At 40.3% G+C, this 12,883-nt stretch overlaps 1 protein-coding gene across 2 annotated transcripts; it reads right to left on the bottom strand.

Moving 5' to 3' along the window:
* Window positions 1–111: 111 nt before the first annotated feature.
* On the bottom strand, window positions 112–9,290 carry tp53 (tumor protein p53). 2 transcript variants are annotated; one of them, XM_022210692.2, is made up of 11 exons: window positions 9,171–9,290; window positions 4,970–5,116; window positions 4,821–4,890; window positions 4,495–4,683; window positions 3,139–3,313; window positions 2,904–3,016; window positions 2,544–2,653; window positions 2,195–2,319; window positions 2,021–2,118; window positions 1,863–1,933; window positions 112–1,209 (listed from the first exon to the last, which is right to left on the bottom strand). In XM_022210692.2, exons 2-11 carry the CDS (start codon window positions 5,053–5,055, stop codon window positions 1,119–1,121), a joined length of 1,128 nt encoding a protein of 375 aa, XP_022066384.2. In that variant the 5' UTR covers window positions 5,056–5,116; window positions 9,171–9,290; the 3' UTR covers window positions 112–1,118. The 2 variants fall into 2 exon arrangements, with proteins under 2 accessions (XP_022066384.2, XP_022066383.2); XM_022210691.2 differs by lacking the exon at window positions 9,171–9,290 and adding an exon at window positions 6,189–6,332.
* Between the last annotated feature and the right edge of the window lie 3,593 nt (window positions 9,291–12,883).

The following is a 12,883-nucleotide window of genomic DNA, read 5'->3' as shown; positions in this document are numbered from 1 at the left end:
ACACACAAACACCTGGAAATGTACAGCCGAGTTTGCATCCGTATTCCAAACATGCAAAACCCCAGCAAGAAAGAAGGAACTCATGCAACACAGAGGTACAGAACACAAGGACACTTTGATATATGATCCACTTTATTTGAATAACAAAAATGCAAATTAGTACAATAACAAAAAAAAGCCATGAAAAAATAAAGACAAAGAAAAATATAGAAACACAAACCTCTATACAAACCCACGTTCCCCAAATAATCTAAAGATACAGAAACAAAAATAAAGAAATGACTAAGCATACATCGCTGGCAGTGAAAAAACAAAGTGGTTCTAATAACGGGCAGTGATCGGTCGCGTCAAACTGAAGTGCTGGTTCTATAAAAACTGGTCTGTCATCCACAGTGGGTGATATTCTGTCCATGCGTGTCTGACTAATTCCATTTTAACAACACCCATTCTTTCTCTTCATCTCAGACATACTTTTCTGAAATGACTAAAAGCTGATTAGTTTTTTGGGGTGAACCAGCCAGCCCCTCATCTACCAAGTCTAGCAGTAATGGAAAAAAATAAGAGGACTGTGGCAAAACAATTCCCATGAGCAATACATCGAAACAGGTGTACACTGATTCTTCAAAGCAAGAAACTAATACAAACAAGCCTGACGACGCACGAACTGTTAACACCATGTGGTACGTTGTGTTCTGCTTTTATTTTTTGATAGTTATAGCTCATATAATCAAAGTTAGCTGAATTTTTGAATAAACTCATGGAAAAGTGCAGCCTGACAGGATATCAGTGGATCAGTGGAATGTGTGTACGGGCTGTAGTGGAGTAATACAGCAACTTTGATGGAGATAAACATTCATTCCAGCTTCATGAGCAGGATTTAAACAAAGTTCCAATGTGTCACAACCGTGACTCAAACGGCCGACAAAACTTTGTCAGACAAGTAAAAAAAACAAATTTAAAAAAAAAAGCAAGACACTGATGTATTTTGAATATATGATCGGGCAGTTCAGTACGTTTTGGAGGCAGGAGGTGATTAGGAGTTCCCATCGTAAAAACCTGAAGTCATCCTGATGGCATGGAAGGAGAAAGACGTTTTCATGATCGAGGCATAAATGTTCTCAGTCGCTGTCACTCCTCTCTCCTCTCTGCAGGAGTCTCTTGCCACTGGATGGTAAAGGAAGCTCCTGTTTGACAGAAACCTTGGACTTTCTGATGTGGAGAGAAAGTAGGACGGGTAAACACGGCATCGACACAAATTCCGGAAGATGTGACGGATTTGCTTCTTCTGAAATTCATTTTAATGACAGTATTGAAAATCAGGAAGCACCAGAGTTCAATTAGTGAAATTCTAAAAAGTTGGAGTGTGCAAGAAAAATAAAGAATCACGAACAATCAGGAGGTTTTGACTCGAGGTTTCTGTAAGGTTAAGTCATTTCAGAACGTAGTCGTACTCCTTCAGAGGAACATCTATTTGGGACTGTCTCATATTGTCTTTGCTCCTCATTGAATTCTGGGATATGCAACACTATTTTGAGTTGACATACAGTGTTTGCCGTTTAGACAGCACCCAAAACAAATGCCAGATGTGAAATATACACACATCATCATAATCCATTAGAAATTAGCAGAAATTTCCAAAACTGCTTCACAGATTATCGTTATGTCTAATTACACCTCTGAGTTACGTAGAAGGACTCTGATAAACGTTAAAACTGTCCTCAGCCCTCTCTGGACTTAGCGATTTGTATATGTCAACATACTCGTCCAGTAAAGTGGATTCTGATGTTGACATTTTGTAATAGCAGCTGTCAAGAGCACTAAAATCGGCTGGTTTATGTACAGTCTCTTGGTGCATCTCCTACCTTTCCTTATCAAGCAGCTCCAGACCATCGTTTATCTTCTTCAGCATCTCGTAACGCTCACTTCCACGAACCTGGAGCAGAAACCAAGCAAGTTATTCAAACAGCTGGAAAACCTCTGAAATTTCCCCAGCTGTCTGTCTGTATATGAATTTACTTACATGGAGAACATACACCTCCTTCTCCTCTTCCTCTGCACTTGAAGCTGGTTTGCACTTCTTTACAGACGCGGTGGCAGGCGCAGGAGCAGGAGCACTCTCTAGGAAACAAAAGTGAGGTCAGCAAGGGAAGTGAACGCAGAAGCAGAAATGTGGTGTAAAACAACGAAAACACACTTCGCTTCTTGGTTTGTTTGGTGCCGTTCTGCACCTTGGTGCTGTTCTCCTCTTCGGTCTTGCGGTCTCTGCCGGGACACGCGCAGACACGAACCTCAAAGCACCTCCGGCCCAAAACCAGCCCCCTAAGGGAGGCAAAATAAAACAAGTCAGGGCCAAAAGGCTCTACATTTCTGCATTAAAAAAAAATATTGAACACAATCTGCAACACAAGGCGTCTCCTATACATCCTAAACAAACCTGAAAGATAATTTTAAAATGTCACATTGCACCATATCACAATGACTCTTCACCAAAACGACAGTCCCTCCACACTCACAAAATCTAAATAAAGAAGAAAAAGACTTACTCTGGAGTCTCCAGGGTCAGGATGGTGAGGATGGGCCTCCGATTCATCCCACCCATGCAAGAGCTGTTACACATAAAGCTCAGGAGGATGGTCGTGATCTCAGAGCCCAACTAAAACACAGTAAACATTTGAATGTAGTGCTACCTGAACTAGACAGTAAGTGGTAAAAAGTAGCATGCCCTGTGTACATTTTTAAATCAAATATTAGTACAAATATCATGACAAATCACTTTTCTACACTAAGCTTCATTCTTCGCCATACATCCCATCTTTAAAAGAGACTTGCATAAAAAAGCCATAAAGTTTAGGATTGGGAATGGCTAGATATGGACATTACAGGGATCAGGCTGGTAGTCATACCTGCGGGGGTTCATAGGGGACAGTCACACTCTGCCTCTTTGTGTGCACATCCTCAAAATATTGGGCTCTCTGGCTGCCCTCCACCCTGATGAGGTGGCTGCGATGCTCAGCTCCTAAAGGAAGACATCAGGGAAAAAATAAAATCACCTCAAAACCAACATCCTCACAGCTGTATGCAGCAGATTGCACTATTCCACAGCACCCTCGAGACAATTTTTCACAGAAATGTTTTTACCATCCTCATTTTGGTGATGGGGGCATCGGCGCACCACATCAGCAACATGTTCAGTCTTCTTGTAAACCGCCGTGGCTCTCAGAATAGCACCCTGAGGAGGCTCCCTGTCCACCAACACTTCAATAGGACTGGTCTTTGCCAGCTGGCAATACAGCTTGTTGAGAAGCTCTGAAAACTGAGAAAGAACGAGGAGAGAGTTGCACGTTACCAACTGTGCAGTCACACCCGAAGAGCCACAGAGTTATCTGAGGTCAGTCCTTAGGAGACAAAAAAATAAATCAAAAAACTACCTTAAACTGTGATTCAAATTGCTTAACTACTCCTTCTACTCTGAAGAATCCCCAAAATAAATACATTTTAAGTCCTGTAATTACAGTAAGAGTAGGTAAACCTGGCTTACATCCATTTTTTTAACTCTTCCTGTTCTGAAGGCAGACCCTGCAGGAACATGCCCCGTCATGTCAGAAGTGTGCTTTCCAACCAGACTACACTGCTCTCTCAGAGCAGAGCACAAGTCGCAGGAGGCGGGAGATCCAGGGCAGACCACCCTAACTCTAAACAGAACTGGCCAACCACATTGCACTGCTGGATAGTTCACCAAGGGAACATTAACACTATTGGCTCTTAAAGCGCAGTGACTGGCTCTAGACCTGAAGATTCAGCGAATCGTCACAATGAATTAAGTTTCCAGATCTATGCCACTGTGAGAGATACAAAAGAATGGATTTTTAGCGCGATTCCAAGGTAAGAATATACTTTAAATTGATTCAAAAGCTTTCAATATTTCGCAAGCTTTTATAAAGTTAAATTAAGTCTACACAAGTGAGTAATGAAAACTACAGAAGAGTTGGACTACAAAAGTAAAAGCTTGAAACTTTCAAACATCAATTTTTAAATTCTGCCTACGTAAACTGAACTTCATTTTAGTGAACTAAACAATTACCAATAATAACGCAGTTTCTCTATTTAAAAGTATCCAACAGACAGAGAAAATTAAGATAGCTGGTGAGCGTGGCCTCTATGAGCAACTGCTGAAATCCCCTTTGTCTAAAGTGAGGGGGTAGGGCTGCAGACTTTGCTCCTTGTCATGTTTGGTTGCATGATAATCTATTGCAAGGCCTACTAAACTTTTAACATTTGTGGTAAAGCATTTAGATGATGAATGACACACTCAATATATTTTCTGCTGGTACGGTTGTAGGCATCTTGGTCAGAATACATATCACACAATCTGTAAATTATGACCTAAAATTTACACAAACACATGTGTGGATCCATTCCAAAATATGCAACAAAAAAAAGTAACACATAAGCAAAATTCAAAAACTCTGAGAAGTCAGGTTTAGGAGAACCTACAGTGGACGTGACAGACTTGGCTGTGCCAGACTTCTGAAAGCGAAGCTGGAAGCCGTATTTCCCCGGATAGTCGGTTGTAACCGGGACGGTGGAGGCTGGGGGAGTAACAGCATCTTTAGGCAACATCTCTGCAGGTAGCTCAAACAGATTCTCATCGAAGCCCTCAGTCAACACTTGATCGTTGAGGAGCTGTAAAAGGAGAGACATGAGAGTCAGTGCGCCTCCACACATACGCTAGCTTAGGTTAAAGTGACCAAAGTTTCATCAACGGAAAGTCTTCAACTGCAGTTTTTGTTCCTTAGAAATGAATAGGGCAGCATGATCACCTCGATGTTTTCATCTCCTCTCCATTGCTGAGCCTCATCTTGAGATGAAATGAAGATGGGAGCAGTTACGCTGCAAAAACAAACACACACACTGGTTCACTTTTAAGGCACATTACAATTCTGTTATCTACTGTTAAAACTCTACTTACACACTCTGCCACAGCTCCTGAAAAGAGTCCTGACTTAGCGGCAGGTTCTGGCTCAACTGCAGGCTGTCAAAGCTTTGCCCTTCCATCACTGATTTCCCTCCTTGACGAGCTGAGAGAAAAATGAGGAAGAGCCAAGACGCAAGAACGCTGCAGGGACAGGAAGGAAGGACTAGTGTTATTCTGATGAGGTATGCAAAAACTAAGATTTGACAAGTGACACAAGATGCAAGCAGGTAATATGACCAACATCTTTACAAACAATCATTTTCTCCATCTCTTAAAAACAACTAAGCATCACAATTTTCAACAGAGCAAAATTAGGTCTACAAAATGGTGTTTGCTTGCTTGTCCACCCTAAAATCCCAAAATATCTAATTCACAGTAATGGACAAACACGAAGGCATCAAACCTTTGGATATGAGAATCTGGAAGTGGAAATTAACTTTAAAAAACCAGCAAGAACAACTAAGGTCTGTTAGGGCTACTTCAAAGTAAAAAACAACGAGATGAAAACCTACACAACCAGCTGAAAAGACAAGCCCTCCATTCAAACAAAGAAAAAAAAATCAACAATTAGGTCTTTAAAACCTGTTTTAAGGGGGCAAACTATTTTTTTTTGTCTTGGAAATGAATCTCTGCTAAATGCTCACTGGCTGTTCTCACAGTAGAAACGCGACTTCAAAATAAGTAGGCCTCTGGCCTAAAAAACGACTAACGTTACCCAGTGCATCCATCGAATTAGATATAGGTTCATAGAAATACATTTCACTAATATAAAGTGGAGATGTAATAAACTGACTTCACTACAGCAGCCGAAGCAGCACGAAAAAAAACATTTAACCTGCTAGCATTAGCTGTCGTCCATTTTCTGTCGAGCAAGAGGCCTGCAGTAATTGAATGACCCTCGCTCCTCTTAGCCACAAAATCGACACTTTCCATAAAAATTCGACGACCAAAACTTTATTTGGTATCAAAATGTGCACACGACCAAATAACTATCAACTATGTAACGAAGTAACGCAATGCGCACAACTTTTATTGTGTAGTCGAACAGGTTTCGGGTTAGCTAAACAGGCTAATTACGTTAGCGCGACGTTTTGGAATTCGACCGACAAACGATAGCTAGCTAAACTGCGACAAAACTTTCTTTAGCGCAAAAAAATAAGTTGTTTTCAAGGGGTTGCAGAAACGTACGACACGTGTATGAATACACAACTACCTTGGATGTCCCGCTGTCGCTGTCCAAGAAAGATTAGTTGCAGCCGATCCGAGCTGAAAGTGACTTAAAAAGCCAAAATATTTTGAGGCCAAGCAGAGCACGTTGTTGGGGATTCCCACAGAAGGCTAAGGGGAGGAGCAACAGCTTTTAATGCTGAGCGGCAGCCAATCACAGAGCGAGCTGATGTCCTGACGCGCCATCCACACGCAATTGGGCGAAATGCTGATGCATTCATAACTATTGGAAATATCAGCACTCTATAACGACAAACTATAACAAAGTGATAAAAAAAGCATTCAAATTTGATCTGTAATTCAAAAACCTACAAAATAAGAAATCGCATTGTTGGTAAAAATGGCCACATGGATTACTACTGGGATTTTAAGAGCATTCCATAAAGAATAAGTTCCTTGTGGAGTATGTTTTTTAATTATTTGAAGAAAAATCAACAGCATTTTACATAATATGAGAAAATCATGTTATAGTTTTGCTAAAATAATGTTGCTCACATAATTTTACACTGTCTTCAGTATATTGCTTGTTTGATTTTCTACTATTTCTTATGCATACAGTTGTTTTTATGCCTGGGCAGATTCAGAGATTGGTAGTGAAAATGTAAATCATGCTATGACACTACACATGAGACAAATCTGTGAAAATACATTTGTCTTTAACAAAATCTCCACTAACATACAGTATCACGAACTATTTAATTTAAATTTCTAACTGCTTTTGATAAGTACCTGAAGGCAACATTGCGACATGACGACGAAAAGAAAAAGAGACGTCAGTGGAAATTAATAGGGTACCTTCTAAATGTGAATACACTTGGTTTTATCGTAAAAAAAAATTGGGTAAGGTAATGTCTGATTTATTAACAGCTTCCTTTCTAGTCCTACTGACATTACTCGTCTTTGCATTGCGTTTAAAGAGGGCCAGAAATAAAATAAAAACCTCGAAAATGTTAATAAAGCTTGATGTATTCCAGCTACACAACGTTACAATTCTTTGTTTACTCACAGTTATATCAGTGTATCCTAAAATGTGCAACAAAAAAGGAAAAAAGTTAATCCTTAAAAATTGTATTATGGTTCATTTTAAACGCTATGTCACCATGTTAAGTATTTTCCTTAAGAAGTCTTTATGATTGATAATAATTTAAAATCAAAAAGGCATGTCAGAAATCAGAAACAATAGCAAACACTGGTATTATTCTAAGAAAGTAGATCATTTAAAAAACTGGCAGTTGAGGTTTTAGTGAAGCTGCTCAATATGAAAAGTTTAAAATGTGTTTCTCTGTCCAGACAGAGGTAAACTTTAAAAGAATGTTCTTCCAATGAATAGGGCCTGCACCTAACGAACACTCAGCTTTGCATGCCTTCTCTCAATGAGCTTCATGAGGTAGTCACCTGAAATGCACTGTTGGTCACTCAGTCTGGAAATTTGCAAAGACTTTGAATGTAACCCCAAGTGCAGTCCCAAAAACCATCAAGCACTAAGACAAAACTGGTTCACATGAGGACCGCCGCAGGAAAGGACAACCAAGAGTCACCTCTGCTGCTGAGGATAAGTTCATCTGAGTCACCAGCCCAAGAAGTGGCAAGTTAACAGCACCTCAGAGTAGAGCCCAGATAAATGTAAGCTCTAGTAGCAGACACATCTATACATCAACTGTTCGGCATCAACAAACACACCTCCAGGCTGTGGAAGGACTATTTGACCAAGGAGAGTGATGGAGTGCTGCGTCAGATGACCTGGCCTCTACAGTCACCTGACCTAAACTCAATCCAGATGGTTTGGGATGAGATGGACCACAGAGTGAAGGAAAAAAGTCCAACAAGTGCTCAGCATCTCTGGGAACTCCTTCCAGACTGTTGGAAACCATTTCAGGTGACTACCTCATAAAGCTAATAGAGAGAATGCCAAGAGTGTGCAAAGCAGTAATCAAAGCAAAGGGAGGCCATTTTGAAGAATCAAAAATATAAAATCTGTTTTGACTTATTTCACACTTTTTTTTACTGCATAATTCCATATGTGTTCATAGTTTGGATGCCTTTAGTGAGAATCTACAAAGCAAATAGTCACGAAAATAAAGAAAAAGTATTGAATGAGAAGGTGTGCGCACACACACACACACACACACTGTGTCTGTAGTTACAGCAGAAACAGTGCTGGCTGACAGGTCAGCACTCTGACCTAAACCTCTGTTTACATAATGACTCACTTTTAGCTCTGAACAAACATACTTTCACTGTCAACTGCAAAAAAGTACACACAGTTTGATTATTCAGTTGTGCAAAAAATCCACTGGCAACCATTTAAGTGGCTGAATAGAGTCATACTGCTTCTACTGTGTGTGATTTATCATTATTATTCTGATGCATTTTTTTTTATTATTATTTTGTATTTTGTACATTTTCCTATGTCTGCATACTTCAGTTAGAAAAATGGTTTCTAGGCCAAAATGTTAAGCATGTTTAGGAGATTCACTACCAGTTGAAAGTTTCAAATGAATGAGAAAATGTGTCCAAATTTTTGACTGGTAATGTATGTGCTACAACTCTTGGTGCAGATTTATGCAATAGTTGATTTTCTATCATTTTTTGGTTTGATTTATTGAATTACAGTTGATGTGAATTTGGAAAATTTGGAAACATACCAAATATGATTGTCTTTAAAAAGTCTAACTGCTACAAGACAGCATTTAGCACCCTAACACCTGCTTTAATACTGAGTTTTTAACATGAACTATACTAAACTCTTATACATTTAAATTAAAAACTATCTTCAGTTATTGTTGTATTCATGTTTTCACATGTAAGCCACACTTACAAAATATGTTTATTTGAATTCTACTCTCTGTGGATTTGTAGGATTCTGTAATTGCTAACCAGTAACAAAAAAGTCTGTCAAAATTTTTATATTAAACTTGTAATTCTAATTGACAAAACTTTAAATGTTTAGCTGAGTTAAATGCCTTACCTTGTGGTTGAGGTGTGTCAGATGTGGTACAGCTGGTCTCTGTTATTTCAGATTGGTTCTCCTTCTCTTCTGCTGCTGTTTGAGTCTGATTGAAAGAGTTTGTGACTTTTTATAATGTAGAGTTGCATGGTCTGAAGCGCCACCCCCCTCCTACGCACACACAGGCACAGACACAGGGAAGTTATTACGAATGATGACGTCATCCAACACTGTCTGGACAGACTTCCTTTTCATGAACATACACATCCACTCTCCCTCCCTCTCACTATCATCTGTCTGTCTCCTGCCCAAAGCATGACAAAGTATATGGAAAATCACTTGTTAGTTAACTGTTTTTCCCATTTCACACGCACACACACACACACACACACACACACACACACACACACACACACACACACACACACACACTCCCACTCCTAATAAAAAACTCCTAATTTTTAACACCTTATTTCGAATCTTGAGTTTGGCTTGAAAGTAACTGCTTTCCCATTTCAACACCCTGATTAAATTTTATAATCTGTTGCACTAAGTTGGAAGTATATCAATTGTCATCACTCTTTAAATGCCTCTTTACTGATAAGATAAACCTCTGTACCACTGGGGCCTGGGTGTGCAGAGAAACAGCTGTGTTGGGCTATTTGTGCCATACTGCTTTTGTCTTGTCTTGAACTGGTAAATTCAAAGAGTGCACACTGAATGTTGGTTCTCATCCATCTCTCAGAGTGTATGGCAGTTATCGGTGCCACTTCGGGGATAGAAGGCTCTTTGACCTTTGAATGAATGTGCTGATGGGGCCAGTGAGTCCACTCTGAACTTGATCCAGACGGGCACTGTAAAAAGTAAAGTCTAACAGAGCAAGGCCAGGACAAAGAGGGAAAGAGAATTTACACGATTCATTCTGTTCTTTTAATGATGCAGCATCGCACTAAACTAATCTCTGTGTAATTTTATATATTCCCATAGCGTGCATGCCATGTGGTTGGAAAAGAGGCTGTGTTTTGAACCTTTTCCAGTGGTTACCATGGCTTCATGGATACAGTCCAGAGTGACGGTGGGCATATGACAGAAATCTTCATACATGGATTATATTCAACTTAATTTGCCTGTGGTATTGTGGGGAAATCATTAGACTTTGAAACTACTTCACCTCTTTTCAAATCAGATGTTTAAAACCTTATAGCCTACTTAAAGTCCCCTTTGTTTAAGTCTAAGCAATATTATATGTTATATCATTTATTGTAATCCAGTAGTAACAGAACGTGTCGTTCTATAGGGCCAGACTAAGTGCTTTCATCCAGAATTTCACAAAGTACCACAAGAGGGCCAAAATATACCCCAACCAGAGCCGCTCAATAAATATGAAGCCATAACCAGCAGCTGGTTAGCTTAGTTTAGCATCACATCAAAACTGTAAAGGCTCGCCCCCATGAGGGCAACAAAATTGACCTATCAGCACCTTCACTTGTAAATTATTTTGTTTATTTAATGTTTTTTAATTTAAACCCAATGTGGGCCTATATTTCTTGGCCCTTTGGACAGTTGGTCCAAGTTCCCTGTTTATCATTCTTCCCTGCCATGCTAGGCTAAGCTAACTGGTTCCTTGTTCCCGTTTCATATTAAATGCACAAACAGATATACAGAATATGTGCACTCTACAAATATTTTTTTTTCTCCAGTGTAAGCTGATCTGTTCCAATGCCATGATATCCTGATTTTCATTCCTGGAATTCTGAATGGATGTTTGGTTTTATTCCTTTGGGAATCAAGAGAAAGAAAGACTTGACTGGCTTTACAGGCAGCCAAAAATGCACTGCAACTGGTCAATGTTTACGGCTGTCCTGTCAGTCTTTCCCTGAGCAGTAAGTCCCTGGTTCAGTTGAAACCTGGGGAGAATTCCCTGTATGCCATTCCCCTAATATTTTCCCCATGTCTTCCAGCTCCAGACACTGCTATCATTCAATAAATCCATAAGAATGCCCCCAAAACAAGCTTTTAAAATCCCAAAATGTGCCATTTTATTTTACACTTTCAAAGGCTGCATTTTCTTTAGCACCGATATTGTAAGTTTAGGGGCATTTTGCACAAAGTTATATAATTTTTCAATATATATGAAATTCATAATTTCCCCCCCGAGCAGACACCAGCACTCACAATGCAGATTGTTGTGGGTGTGGTTGTGACCATACAGTTCAACACCTGCCACTACCGTGCCACTCGGTTTACTGTAGCGTGATTTTGGACCAGCTGACCCCACCGACCACATATGCAGGTCTTGACAAGGAGGAACGGTATTTACACAGGCTGTTTCTCTGCATCACTTGGGTGTGCAACAGAGCAGTCACATGGTGTGTGCATGTGTGCGTGCTTGAGGTGGTGTGACTTCTTTGGCCAAACAAACAATAAAACTCACAGCGGCTGGCAACAGTTTGGGGACAACACAGGTGACATTTTGTGCTTTGAAGTAGTTGCTGAATAGGTGTTTTTGATTAAAAATGGCGACTGCAGTGAGCCAGGTTGCCTCTTTTTGTACAGTACCGTTCAAAAGTTTGGGGTCACTTAGAAATGTCTTTATTTTTGAAAGAAAAGTGGCTTCTTTTTCAGTGTAGATAACATTAAGTTATTCACAGATATAGTCTAGACATTGTTAATGTGGTAAATGACTATTCTAGCTGGAAATGGCAGATTTTTAATGGAATATCTACATAGGAGTGCAAAGGAACCTTTCCAGCAACCATCACTCCTGTGTTCTAATGCTACATTGTGTTAGCTAATGGTGTTGAAAGGCTAACTGATGAGTAGAAAACCCTCGTGCAGTTATGTTAGCACATGAATAAAAGTGTGAGTTCTCATGGAAAACATGAAATTGTCTGGGTGACTCCAAACTTTGGAATATTTGTGGATATATCAGTGTTCTTGGCTCTCTATGTATCAATTCATGTGATACTTTTTGGAAATGTACGTAATATTATCTTGTCTGTCTGTCTTCCCCTGGTTGCGTATATGAACCCTTAAGTTATGTTGGCTGCACACCACTCTTCTGATGGTGTAAAGTTTCTCTACATTTAGTTAGAGTCACACATGACTGTGTCCTGGGGCCCTGGCTTTGGATTGGGGGTGTCAGGTTCTATCACTGTTTCTCAGTAGGAGGGCAGCAAAAGGAAAAGGCTCCAAGGAGAAAGTGGCGTGATGTGGGGGTGTGTCTGCAAGGGGTGGGCTTGGATGGTTTTATTGAGAGATCTAGGGTAGACATTTTTCCAGTGGCCTCTTTGGCAGAGCGGCACTCTGCCCATGCTAACCCTCCCACAATACACCTCCTAATTCACTGTCCCCAAACTTCCCCTGACCGCACCTCCACTGCTAACTCAGGTGACACAGAACAAATTTAGAGTCCACCTGTCGCCTGCTGGAGGAGGATTAAGGTTTGTTGTTGTGTAACAGAGAGAGAAAGCGGGGAGGGTTTGTGGAACAGGGGTTTGGGGAGGGGTTGGATGGGGTGTGTGACCTCTTTGGCATGTGATCTGAAATAGAAAGGGATTCACGAGTGTTGGGAAGACAGACAATGGCAAACAGGGTGACAAAGACGAGCCCCTCTTCAACACCCACACGAAATGTTGAGTCACAGTGGTGGCCCGAGGTCACCTGAAGTCCAACACCTGTGCAAACAAGTAGATAGGACCCATATGTAACTATTCAACTTAAATTGCACTTCT

The sequence above is a fragment of the Acanthochromis polyacanthus genome, chromosome 23 (assembly GCF_021347895.1).
Source record: "Acanthochromis polyacanthus isolate Apoly-LR-REF ecotype Palm Island chromosome 23, KAUST_Apoly_ChrSc, whole genome shotgun sequence".
Taxonomy (NCBI): Eukaryota; Metazoa; Chordata; class Actinopteri; family Pomacentridae; genus Acanthochromis; species Acanthochromis polyacanthus.
This window is presented reverse-complemented; position numbering and strand designations above follow the sequence as displayed.